The sequence below is a fragment of the Protomyctophum parallelum genome, assembly GCF_964188405.1.
Source record: "Protomyctophum parallelum genome assembly, chromosome: 14".
NCBI classification, from domain to species: Eukaryota; Metazoa; Chordata; class Actinopteri; order Myctophiformes; family Myctophidae; genus Protomyctophum; species Protomyctophum parallelum.
The window spans coordinates 43,152,902-43,165,993 of NC_139709.1; the positions used below are offsets into that span (position 1 = coordinate 43,152,902).

At 42.3% G+C, this 13,092-nt stretch overlaps 3 protein-coding genes across 4 annotated transcripts; all 3 read right to left on the reverse strand.

Moving 5' to 3' along the window:
- Nucleotides 1–1,146: 1,146 nt before the first annotated feature.
- LOC310871335 (putative G-protein coupled receptor 148) lies at nt 1,147–4,210 on the reverse strand (the record flags this gene model as incomplete). Its single annotated transcript, XM_083782821.1, has 4 exons — nt 1,147–1,542; nt 2,237–2,399; nt 3,574–3,834; nt 3,936–4,210. The coding sequence occupies 4 exons, from the start codon at nt 4,208–4,210 to the stop codon at nt 1,147–1,149; spliced, it is 1,095 nt and encodes a 364-aa protein (XP_083638947.1).
- Nucleotides 4,211–5,031: 821 nt separating this feature from the next.
- LOC310870189 (putative G-protein coupled receptor 148) lies at nt 5,032–8,808 on the reverse strand. Its single transcript, XM_083781277.1, has 2 exons — nt 8,695–8,808; nt 5,032–6,710 (listed from the first exon to the last, which is right to left on the reverse strand). The coding sequence occupies exons 1-2, from the start codon at nt 8,733–8,735 to the stop codon at nt 5,711–5,713; spliced, it is 1,041 nt and encodes a 346-aa protein (XP_083637403.1). The 5' UTR covers nt 8,736–8,808; the 3' UTR covers nt 5,032–5,710.
- mterf4 (mitochondrial transcription termination factor 4) lies at nt 8,747–11,267 on the reverse strand. 2 transcript variants are annotated; one of them, XM_083781279.1, is made up of 4 exons: nt 10,909–11,267; nt 10,613–10,797; nt 9,165–9,606; nt 8,747–8,814 (listed from the first exon to the last, which is right to left on the reverse strand). In XM_083781279.1, exons 1-3 carry the CDS (start codon nt 11,132–11,134, stop codon nt 9,205–9,207), a joined length of 813 nt encoding a protein of 270 aa, XP_083637405.1. In that variant the 5' UTR covers nt 11,135–11,267; the 3' UTR covers nt 8,747–8,814; nt 9,165–9,204. The 2 variants fall into 2 exon arrangements, with proteins under 2 accessions (XP_083637405.1, XP_083637404.1); XM_083781278.1 differs by lacking the exon at nt 8,747–8,814 and having other exon boundaries at nt 9,064–9,606.
- Between the last annotated feature and the right edge of the window lie 1,825 nt (nt 11,268–13,092).

The window sequence follows — 13,092 nt, forward strand, 5'->3', positions numbered from 1 at the left end:
TTTAGAGGCAATATTGCATGTTTTGCCAGTGTTGTTTAAACAAACATGTTTAGTTTGACAAGAAAGAATAATACATAAGAAACAATAGGCTACATAGGCCTATTTATATAGAATAGCATTTTACTGGCCCAATATCATAATCAGGTAGGTTAAATAATCCATAACGCTTGAACAAAGGGATTTTCCCAGGTGTAATATGATATGGCATATGGGCCATGTGCATATGGCATGTGTTGGAACATGCTACGCACTTTTTTAATTTTTTTCTTCAGGTGAGGATGGAGGCGGCGCCTAAATTAAACAGCATGGGCAATTCTTATAATCTTGCACAATATTCAAGAGAAGAAACCCAATTCTCTGAAAGTGCTTAAGGGCTTTATCTTTCACCCACTTGGGCCTATTTGTTTCTGTTTATTTTATCAATGGTGACAAAAAAATTGGTCCCCTTTAAGCAACATTACCCTCTAGTGGTAAAGGATGGTTACAGCAACGGTATAACCTCAATACTCACAAAAACAAAAAACGAATCAATCATGACCAGTAGCCGCCCTAAATGGATAAGATAAAATCAGGGGCCACCGGTTTGTGGACATTTTTGTAAAATAGAAAACGAGCCGTCAATAATATTACCAGAAGCATGATAGACCTAGCCCTTCACTAGGCGCTGACTTCAAATGTCCCATGGTCATGGTGCCTATATGACAGTGGTTCCCAAAGTGGGGTCCGGGGACCCCTAGGAGTCCTTGAGGGAGTTCCAGGGGGTCCCGGGAGAAATGATAGTTTTAGGGTGTTTCCAACGATAATACCTAACCATAGGTGAGAGTTAGGTTTAGAAATGTGTATAAGACAGGGGTCTTTACCACATGCACATTTCTAAATCTAAAAATATTATTTAACCATAAAACAGGGTTCTTTAGTGAGGTCGACCTGGGGAATTTTATATATATATACCATACACACACACACACACACACACACACACACACACACACACACACACACACACACACACACACACACACACACACACACACACACACACACACACACACACACACACACACACACACACACACACACACACACACACACACACACACACACTGTCCATCCATGATCTCTCGTCATATTCCATGTCTCTGTGAGTCACATCACAGGAGTGACTGCTCCCTGCTTCTTCAGACCGTAAAAGCTGAGCACAGCGCCTCGCAGCTCTCTGTATCTCAAGCTGTACATGTACGGAGCCAGGACCTTGGGCAGCATCACCAGCACGTTGCACACCACCAGGGACACCCACAGGTTGGCCTGCAGGTCCAGGGCACCCTGGTGGCAGTACAGCAGCAGCTCAATGGCCAGCACCAGCATGGGACAGAAGGACAGGAAGAGGTGAAGATAGTGCATGAGGAAGGTGCCTTTGGCCCGGGACGAGCGCTCACCTCTCCAGGCGCGGGCCATGCGCGTGCGCCAGTGCAGGACCACATAGCCAACGAAGCCCAGTAGCAGGATCAACATAATACCCGCTACGGTCAGAAGCATAGATATCTAGAATGTATAATGGAATAGAGTGTCATGGTCAGTATAGGAATGAATCAACCATTGTGCATGAAGCATACAGTGATTACAGCAGAGCAGAACAGATGCCTTTCACTGAATGCTTAGAATGTCCATTTATTTATGTTGGAAGAAACAACGGTTGCAATGTGCAAAACAACTGGTATATGTGTTGATATACTAGATAATTGTAATAATTTGGTATCTGATTACTGGATCTTGTGAACACAGAACAAGTCACAGTGGAATAGTAATGTATGCTTTAACAAACGTTTTTACCTATACCCTACCACAGCACATAAATGACACTTTGGCCAGTATAGGCCTATAATTATTAGCCTTTCAGAGCTACTGCACAACATTCATGGTTTTCTTTTTAAAAATGTTATACTTCTAAGCCTTATAAATGTCATCATACGTCAAATAGCAAAAATAGCCTAACAATGCATTTTAGTTTAGAAGATCTTCGCCTATAATGAGTCAATGACCCCAAGGTCATTATAGGCATGAAGGGCTTAATACCATCTTTCTAGCATCATTACCGCATCTATTCTATGTGTACGTCAAATTCCTTGTACTATATGTGCAAAACCCCCACTTGGCCAGTGAAGGGCTTTCCGATTGCAAGAAATGGTGAAATGGCAAACTCTAGCTCAAGTGATGCTCTGATTGTCAAGTGATGCACCTGCATGGGTGTAGAGTGGCTGACGGTGAGGACCAGGAGCAGAGGCAGAGAGCAGATCTGGAGAGAGCAAGTTGCAGTAGTGTTGTACCACATGAACACCCCCACAGAGCCTGCAGGCATAGCCACCGACACAGCCCAGATCACCACCACTGCTCTCTTGGTCCTACAGAAAGAGGAAGAGTGAGTGAGTGTGCGCGTACGCTTGCGTGTGTACAGTGAGAGAGAAACATGCACAGTAGAGAAAAATAAATTGATCAAACAAAATTGAGTTTGGATTGGAACATATTATAATAAAATGTAATCTGATAAATGTTTACGGGGCTCTCTCTCTCCTGATTGGATCAAATTGGTATCCCGACCTCAAAAACGTTTACAAAGGAGCTGGAAACAGGGAGACCCATGTTACAGAACAAACTCAAGGATTACTATCAGAATATAGTGCTAAGTAAATAATCACACCCGTGTGAAGTGAGGGGCGCTCTTATCATCGTACATCATTATGTCGATTTGCTTAGACATATGACTTTGACATATGAAATTCTCCATTCATTGTCAATGGGAATTTTGTGTAGGACAGAAATAGCCGATTTGCATTTTTAAAATTGGAAAAAATAAAGTTTACAATTAGAGGTTCAACAGAAAGGTTCTTTTCTAGCTGGCAACCATTTATTACCTACTTTGAGAATCTGAGAGTACTTCCGACAGACTAATTGAATCAATACTATGTGTGTTTTTTGCATTCTCATAATGATAGAACTGTGTATAGAGGGTGATATATGACAACGTTCCGAACACAATCTTTTCCAACATAACTTGTGACCGACTTTCTCTTGAACTCGAATAACCCAACTCATAATTGTATTTATTTTGTTTTATTTTATTTTTTGTTATTTATATTGTTTTTGTCATCTGTGCTTAAATTATTATTTTTGTATCCTACTGTTTATATCATATGTCTGTATGTTTGTTTTTGTATGTCTGTACTAAATTATTAATGTTATTTTTTTATATTGTTTTGATGACGATAACTGGGGGGAGGGATGGGGCGAGGGAGGAAAAAAATGGTATGTTCAAACTGTACTAAATTGTTGAAACCTATTACCAATAAACATAGATATAAAAAATAAAAAAAAATAGCCGATTTGCTAGTCCACATGACGTAAATTCTCCATTCATTGTCAATGGGAATTTAATGCTTGTGTAAGACAAAATCTACACTAATAGCTGAATATCCCCTCAATTCTTTTTGAATAATAGGAACAGTCAGAGAAGGTTAAATGGATAATGAAAAACACTGAAAGCCAACATAAAGCCTTGGTCGCATGCAGCAGCAGTACCTAGATACGGGCCAAAGGGCAAAGTAGCGCAGCGGGACCAGCACCGCCAGAGTGGTGTCCAGCACCATGGCCTGGGTACTGAGGATCCCAGAGCTGTACATCGCCCCCAGCAGGAAGAGCACGGTGGCACAGGCCCAGTCGGACATCAGTACACGTGCCGTGTTCAGACTGGTACTCAGCATGTACCCAGACACAAAGAGCAGGTCACCAAACAAGGCATTGGCCAAAAGGAGATAACGTGTCTCCTGTCGCATCTCGGGCCTTGAACAATGCCATAAAACACAATAAATGTTTGAATAAATATATCGTACTTCCTTGTATAATTTCCAGGCTAAAATGTTTGAAGAGCAACTGTGACTCACCTGGTTAGGATCTGGGCCAGGATGACTGGACTAACCAAGCAGACTGCCAGGAAGCCTAAGATGGGACCCAACTGCAGTAACCTGGAGTGCGCCGGTGGCAGGAACACATGCCATTCCTTGGTGAAGAGCTCAACCTGCCTCAAGAAAAGGTCAGTGCCGTTGGCCTCGGTGACCAGGCGGATGTGTCTCTCTGCAGTGTCTGCACGGCCAGAGCTGTTGTACCAGCTGCCAAAGGCACACAGCACAGACTGAACAAGGTCCTTTTCACTTGTCATCACTGCAAGCCAGCCTCAATCTCCTCACCTCCATCCATACACCTTCCCTCCCTGGCTGGACTGACACTGGCTGAGAGAACCTTGTTTTTCCTAGCACCTCCAACTGTCAAATCGATTAGTCATTTGATAACGGTCTCCCTGGACACCTAGTTTTAGGCAAACAAGGCTTTGGGGCATATGGAGTGAAGTGCTTTGAGATGGCGGTCATAAAAGTGGGTCAGAGTGCTATTACATGGCCTTTTACCTTACATAATGATACATTCTTTATGGCTTATTTTTTTCCCCTCTGGACCTGAAGAAGGTCCGGAGGCACCGAAACGTTGCATTATTAAAAAGACAATACTCTTGTACCGAGCAAATACAGTGTGCGGGTGTATTCTATTCCTTTCATTGATGTCCCTCTGAAATCTGAAATATTCTGGGTCAAGAACATACATTTATAAATAAATAAAAATACATCGCATGGATGCACCTGGAACGTATCTTCATTGATGTTTCCTGAGGTCAATGGGGTTTCGGGTCTTCCAACATCATACCCCTCACTCAGGCGACCCAGCCGGGGTTGATCAAATCCCGACTTACGTCACAGTAGCTACCCTTGATCAGTCCATCAGGGAATGAGCAAGGCCACACAATCCGTTGCTCCGGAACTACACTAATAACATAAAATTATATAATTAAAATAAATAAATAATAATAATAAACTTGAACAGAGTATAACACAGTTTTAATTAGGGTTGTTTAGTAACACGTCCTTCAAAACAAAAAACTACTATTATATATACAGGCCTCCACAAAACACCATACAAAACACTTACAGAATGAAAGAAACACGGATCAAGGTTTAAAGTTACTTCTTTAGAAGAAAAACATTCCTCTACAGGCAAAATACTTGTTGAATGAAAATCACATCACACAATGAAGGATTTGAACCAAACCAAATCCCAAATGCAGAACAGTTTTCACATTACTTCTTACAGCAAAATGCAGAGCATATGTACACACAAAAAATAAATAAATGACGCCAAGAGCTGGATTTTATCAGTGAGGTCAATGTGTCCGTCTATCAATAGTTTCATAGATGTGTGTATTGACTGACACACAAAAGGGAGTGTTCCTCGTCTACACCAGTACTTCTCAACCTGGGTCCCCACATGACAGTAATGTGATAATTTAAGACTTTAAGACCTAAAAGAAAAAATACATAAGACTATTACTACATCAAAAGTAATCAACAAATGGTCAAACATTGGCCAACTTGTCAAATAATAAAAATAAAAATCTTGAAAATAGCCAATCTAGAAGCTTAGAACACGCTGCGAGGCGTTGTGAGCTTGTAGATCTGCTATTTTCACAATGTTTATCTGTGAAACTCAAGTCAAACTAAATGTATTGCCTCAACTCCTACAGTTCCAAGTGGCTGTCAGGGTGGGGGGGTCCCCTGTTCAAATATGATTATTTTGTGGGGGTCACGGGCTGAAAAGGCTGAGAACGACTGGTCTACGCCACAGTGGTCCGACTCTGACCGAGTACTTGGCCGCGGTGCAGCAGCTGCAGCAGCGTGTCGGAGATCTCCCTGTACCTCAGTCCAAACAGGTAGGGAGCGAAGGCCCGCGGCAGCAGCATGAAGATGCACATGTTGACCGTGCTGATCCACACGCGGAAATGATGATCGATGTCCTTGTGCAACAGGAAGAGCTCCACTGTGAAGACCATCCCGGGGCAAAAGTAGAGAAGGAGCAGAACCCCGTGGGCCAGTAGCGTGACACGGGCTCGCGAATAGCGGCTCCGCCAGATGCCCTGGGTCTTGGTCACCATGTAGAGGCGGATGTAGCAGTAGAGGATGAGCGTGGTGCAGATGATCGCTCCGATTGAGAAGTAGACGTGCACCCTCACCATTTCTCCACCCTCCGTGAAGCCGAGGGAGATGAGGGCCAGGCACAGGGACGTCCTGTCGGGCGCACCCTTCCTCATCACCTCCGTCACGATCGCGAGGGAGACCGGGTACACGGCCGACAGCACCCACAGCCCTACCAGGATGCGGTGGGTGCGGGCGGGCGGGAAGAGGTCGCGGTAGTGGAGAGGCCAGCGCACCGCCGCATAGGTATCCACCACCATGAGGGTGATGGTGAAGATGGCGGCACAGTAGGCGGTGACCGTGGCGGCCGTGAGCACCTCGCATAACTGCCGCGGCATCTGTGCTCCCAGGTTGTTGCAGTACACAGTGATCAGGTTGAGGATGAGGAAGAGCAAGTCCGCCATCAGGGCGTTGGCCAGCAGCAGGTAGCGGGTCTCCTGGCGCAGGGCACGGGACACATAGATGCACACCAGGATGACGGGATTGGCGATCAGCGTTGCCAGAGTGATGACAGTGGCAGGAATCATAAAATACTCCAGGTGCCAATGCTGCACAATATCAACCCAATTCTCTGTGAAGTTGACCATTTTCATGGCTGCAGTCATCTCGTCTTTTATGGTGTGTAGTCGACTTCTCTGATGGCTTCATGCAGATGGAAAAATAACAAAAAGATAAATAATGTTGTCATCAGCAATTAAATGTACAATACAAAAGCTCCAGAACTTAATATATAGTACAAATACAAATATTTGCTTATGGTACTTCCGTTAGGCAGTAGTGGTCAATTGTATAGGACAACTGGAAGGCCAGGCAACTTAATTAACTCCTGAGAGTTGCCAAACATAGTTGTACACCTGATGGACACCATATTATTTATAATCTACAGCATGTGTATTTTCATTAGTACATCATGATATATGATGTGTAAAGTGTAGACAGAACAAACATGCTATCCATTACTTATCCATTCCTAACTGAGCGAAAGACACATGCATAAAAGAACACTGCTGTCAGGATGATTAGTCTCTGCACACCCATCCTAGTAGAGCTAAATAATAAAGCCTTTGCACACATTGCAATCTCAAACGTGCAGGAGTATCACACACCCATTCAATCACCACCATACCCTAATGCCCTTCGGATGCTAGTACAGAACACAGGCGCACAAAAAAGCTTTGGGAAAAGCCCGATACCCGCAGTCATTTTGGCTGGGCAGCAATACAATCTACCACGATGTTGCCACAGACATGATCAAATCCTAAAAACAAGCCTGATAATCACTTAGTACACTTCCCACATTGCACGGGTATACCTATTGACAACATTATTGATTATTGATACCCGCAGTCATATTAGCCTGAAACAACAGGCCTCACATTCAGTCATATTAGCCTGAAACAACAGGCCTCACATTCAGTCATATTAGCCTGAAACAACAGGCCTCACTTTCAGTCATATTAGCCTGAAACAACAGGCCTCACTTTCAGTCATATTAGCCTGAAACAACAGGCCTCACTTTCAGTCATATTAGCCTGAAACAACAGGCCTCACTTTCTGGCCCCTTTTCCACCGGTTGGGAACCGGTTCAGTTCAGTGCCAGTTTTTAGTCCATGAGCAAGACAATATACGGTAAGTAAATTAATATAATATGATAACCTTTCCACAGGAGTAGCTTTTTCATATTTATCACACATTTTGTGATAGGTGAATAGGTAAAGAATTAATTAATAGTTATCACCATGAAACTTCCACAGTTGATTACTTACACGAACACAATGATTTATTGTATTACACATTTTCTGAAATTATTTAAATATGCAAATTAGGCATTATGTAGGAAAATATGCAAAAACTAAAAAATATGAAAAAGCTACTACTGTGGAGGGTAGTATATACATTCACTTATAGTGACAATTTAACATAGGTATGGTTTTGCCTACTCAATTCATAATTAAAGTTCCTATTTTGGAGGTCTGGCTCATGGACTAAAAACAGGACCGGTTCCGAGTTTGTACTGCTGTCATTTTATGTTATTGTTTTATTGCAGTGTGCTGCTGTATTAACTGTTGTCTGATATGCACAGTGCTGTGGAAAGGAATTTCCAAAGTCTAAAGTCTGAAACATTAATTAAATATCTCCAGGCCTGACTTTTAATCAGCCCTTATGCAGTATACAGTACCTATTAACGAAACTTACTGATATACTTGCTCATTTGGTATTATTCAAATCAACAAGCAAATGAGCAGCAAAACCAAACTGAACTTTGTTCCATTTTGTAAACTCATATACTAATATATACATTTAAATTGAAGATTGCATTATGCAGGTTAAAAGATGAAAATATGTCTCTGAACATAAAACCACACTAAGATCTAAGTGGTGCTGTCAAATTCCAAAAACCGAGGTTGAACCCTAAATCATAAGTAAATTTTGGCTGGGCAGCAATACAATCTACCACGATGTTGCCACAGACATGATCAAATCCTAAAAACAAGCCTGATAATCACTTAGTACACTTCCCACATTGCACGGGTATACCTATTGACAACATTATTGATTTACATCAGGTAATGTTTGGTTGAAATCATTTCGCTTCAACATAAATCAAGCGTGTTTTTTTTCTTACCTGTAATCCAGAGCACAGACATGTGAGAGCCGCTGATCCATTAGACATAGTGCTTCAATAAATCAATGGCTTCTCTGTATGACTTTAGTCGACCACTAGCCTTATCTGCTGATGTAGTCCCTGTTGACTCAGAGATAATGCAGGGATGTAGAACGCTACGGCCACTTAGGTGTCACGTAGAAACAGGGTGGCGCTTTAAAGCACTTAGCTCTTCACATTCTGCGCTGGGGGAAAAAAGGTATAGCTAAAACAGAAATTTAAACACCAACATGGTTGCCATGCTATCCCACGTGGACATGCTGCTACTGTATGCATTTCAATCTGTACATGGAGTTGTTCAGATTGGAATTTGTGGTAGCAACTACTGATGAAACTAAGCAATTCAAACTGTTTAAATATCATTTTTATTCATTTACCAGATACCAAATACAGTCAGTATTAATATACTGTTATGAAATACTTAATCATACCATTCTGAAAATGTCCCATTTCTTTTAATACCTCATGTAGTCATTTCTTTCTCCTTTTCATGTATCCACTCTTCCCTCCCCCTTCCTCTTCCTCATCACTGCCACTACCAGCTTCCTCATCATCATCACTGCCACTACCAGCTTCCGTGTCCATCTCCTGCAGCTCTTCTTCATGCCATTCTCTGGCCATCAGCTTCCGAAACACGTCGTACTCTTCAGCTGTCGCCTTAGCTACATCCTTAAGGTAGGTATCCTGGTCAACTGCGATGATGTCACTGAGTTTGGGGTTGAGGATGAGGGTCTGTCCTTTCTTGTCTGGAGTCTGGAACAGGCCCCTACGCTCCAAAAAACTGTGGCGACAGCGCACCTCCTCCAGACTGAACCGAAACAGCTTGGACTTCACCATCTCTTTCTGTTTGACGCCCATGCGGAAGTAGATATACTGCCGAAAGAGATGAGGAGGAGTGTGTTAATGTGCAGCATATCATTACAGCCAGTAGGACACGTACCTTACATGCTATTGAAGTGTCCAAAAATGAAATCAGCACATGAAAGAGAAACACTGAGAAACGTAAGGCCTCTCTAAGATATATTTTTGGCAGTTTATGCTTTAACTAACAGAGTGCATCCAGAGTCAGGAAACTGAGGGCAGAGAGAGCATTATGACCAGTGCACTGGTTGACCCACCAGGCATGCTGGAACACACTTTCCACAGCATTATTTCAACCCAAACCATCTATACTTTCACTCCGTTTTATCCCATAATGTGATAATGGATAAGTCTTATATTATCAGCCAGCTCTATAATAATAATGAATTGCATTTTTTATAGCGCTTTTCCAAGTGCTCAAAGCACTTTACAATGGTTCATTCATTCATACATTGCGAGGTGAAGCGGCAAACAGTCGACGCCAGCGTCCTCACTTCCCACACCAATGGTGGCAAGCTCACACCGACTGACTCATTGGAGGCAGTGTAGGGTTCAGTGTCTTGCCCAAGGACACTTTGACATGTAGACAGGAGGAGACGGGATTCAAACCTCCGACCCACGGATCATTGGACGACCTTCTCTACCTCCTGAGCCACAGCCGCCCTATGCATGAGCATGCAAAGCAATCTACAATTTACAATCGAACGTTAAAATACCAAGTTAATGTTTAGTCTAGTTTAGAGGAAGTCTTCAACTTGGTGGGATAACATGGAACCAGCAATCTACACATCCCTCATTGTTTGAACAGTATTTGATGTAATTCATTGATTTTGTTATTAATTTTTTCATTGACTGTATTTAATTTTATTCTTGTGATGGTTTCAAGCAATTAAATTAAATAAAAAATCTAAATCAAAGATTGAAGGCAACAGCTGAAATTACATTGCTATTTGTTTTTGTTTAAACTCCTTGTCATTTCGATAAATATAGTCATGACAAAAAAAAAGGGGAAACTGACCTGGAACTTGTACTCAAGCTGACCCAGGTCCTCGTGTACCACAGAGGGAGAGTCTCTGAGGATGGATGTGGCCTGATCGCCAGTAAACAGGCACTTCTCTCTGAGGAACACCACCACGCTTTTGACCCTCTTTGGGGTCATCGTCAGGATCTGGGGGTAATCGGACACCACTTTCTGGAGACTGCCTGAATGGTGTAAAGGAAGATAAAGTATGCTGTGATGTTGCTACCTGCAAAATGTGTTGCAAATACAATCTGTCTGGGTTATAAATTAGTACACAAAGAATGTTATTGTACCTTCAATTAAACGTAATTTCCGTAGGTTCGCTATGCGCTCCTGAAAGTGAGTGTCCTTGAGGCGGTAAAGTTCTGGACATTTCTCGAGGACCTTCAGGACAGTTTCAGGGTTTAGGCCCAAGAGTAAGAGAGCCGTCAGAGCCGTTAGGTGTTCTGCAGCATTCTTTCCCCTGGCATTGGACACACCATCACAGAACCGTTCTGCCTGGATGTCCGTAAAACCCATGTCAATTAAAGACTGTAGCGACAGCTCTGTGACTGGCTGGCAGGGTAACAGAGATAGCTCTTGGTTGTTGTGTAACGACTGTTGGGTTCCCTTGTTAGCAGAGGAAATTAGTCTGCAGCACACAAGTTGTGGTACATGACATATCCCAAATCCATTCCGACTGAATAGTTGGGGTGTGGTCTTTCTCAGGGTCCATCCAAGAACCTGCAAAATAGATAAAATAGAACAAATGGACACAATATTAGTGTTTATTATTACACATTACAAACCAAGCCTTTCTATGATTGATTGAATACTTTAATAGTTTAAAAAAGCAGTTTAATACAAATACAATGCTATAAAGGATTGTACCAATCTGCAATTCGAAACTGGCCCCTGTAAAAACGTTAGTCACGTAACTCACGTTTGTCTGTATGTTCTGATGAATTGAAAATAGAGGACCCTTATGTAAACAAGTCTTTAGTGCTTTTTCAGGTTTTATCCTCTTAGCAGATTTTGTATTGCCCTGTACTTTCGTTGAACTGTAACCATTCTACAAACAATTTTAAATTTCCATTGAAATATGCAAAGTTATAGCAACGCAACGTTATTACATTGTTTTGGATTGTCAGTCAGTATCTTAAAAAAAGTCATTTTGTGGATTGTGGATATATGTGGCGTAGAATAGAAAAGTGTAGCCTACAAGGTAAACGCTGAGATTGTTTGCAATATATCAAGGTTATTGCGGTAGGTTGCGCGCCAACTTAGTAAAACGAAACGTTTGTGCGATATTCAGAAAACACGTACGTGCTTGATACGATGGTTAACTTATGTTCTTAAAACAACAAATAAACCACACAATGAAGATATAAAACAAATACTTCACCTGTCGTAGAGGAACTCCAGCACTCATGGTTGTCCGTCTTGAAAATACGTCCCACTTTCAACAAAGCATAATATATGCGTTCCGGTATGCTTGTGGTAGGAAAATTCTTGTGTTGAATATACCGGTATGTTAAAAGTGTTTCCATTTAACAATTTAACAATTTGTGAAGAGAGCGCTACTCGGGGTTCTAGAAATAATATGTAGTCATCCTGGTCATGTGACTCATGTCAGAATGAGTCAGTTTAATAGTGACCTTATAGGCTATGGATTATTCACTAGACGTAGATGTGTCGGTCAATACTCTATGTGGGTCAACCCCATAGAGTTATGGTCAACCCCATCAACGAAAACAATGGATCACCCTCCAGAAAAGTACAACTGCGAGCTGCAGCACCTGAGAGCATTCTGGGGGATGCTGCCCCCAGAATCACCACCTTGCTCGTTTGTCAGGTTACCATAGTTACCTGACAAGTTGGTACTACAATTGAAATCAACTCTACATCATGGACCTACCATAATTATGGTAGATCCTGATATATGGAGCTGACCGACACATCTACGTCTGATATCACATAATCCATAAGGTCATAGCTAAACAACTGACACATTCTAACATCACAGAACGGATCAGTCAGCTCAGTGTCACTAGTGGCCTCAAAAATCATGTTTGGGTCTTTACTGCGACTGTTGGGCACTGGCCTATTTGGAATGATGCAAGTTGGAAATTAATGCCCCACCCAGATATGACTCCAAATATGGAGTGTTGTGAGGTCAGAACAAGCCAGCTCCATGGACGCTGGGCAGGGGCCCGGACGCCGGTCCAGAGCCCGGGCAGAGGCCTTTTGGGGGTGGTTCTGGACAACTGTGGGTCCGACCGACTTGACACTGGAAGATGGTGGGGCAAATGGTTCTCTAGTTACGTGGATTACACACAGACGTACGAACAGACAGATACTTGGCTAATTCAACTACTGGTGTCCAAAACTTTAAATGATATTTTTGAAATGGGAAAATATGAGTTAGAGCTTATCATTTTCCAACTTGGATTTAAACGAGAGAATTGAGTTAAAATTGAAAAAATATTTATTTGTAT

Coding starts and splice junctions, on each gene's coding strand:
- LOC310870189 (XM_083781277.1), bottom strand. CDS start 8,735: ATGGATCAGCGGCTCTCACATGTCTGTGCTCTGGATTACAG. Junction 6,711..8,694: donor GTCTGTGCTCTGGATTACAG/GTAAGAAAAAAA, acceptor ATCTGCATGAAG/CCATCAGAGAAGTCGACTAC.
- mterf4 (XM_083781279.1), bottom strand. CDS start 11,134: ATGGGTTTTACGGACATCCAGGCAGAACGGTTCTGTGATGGTGTGTCC. Junction 10,798..10,908: donor GAAATTACGTTTAATTGAAG/GTACAATAACAT, acceptor TACACCATTCAG/GCAGTCTCCAGAAAGTGGTG. Junction 9,607..10,612: donor AGCTTGAGTACAAGTTCCAG/GTCAGTTTCCCC, acceptor CTCTTTCGGCAG/TATATCTACTTCCGCATGGG.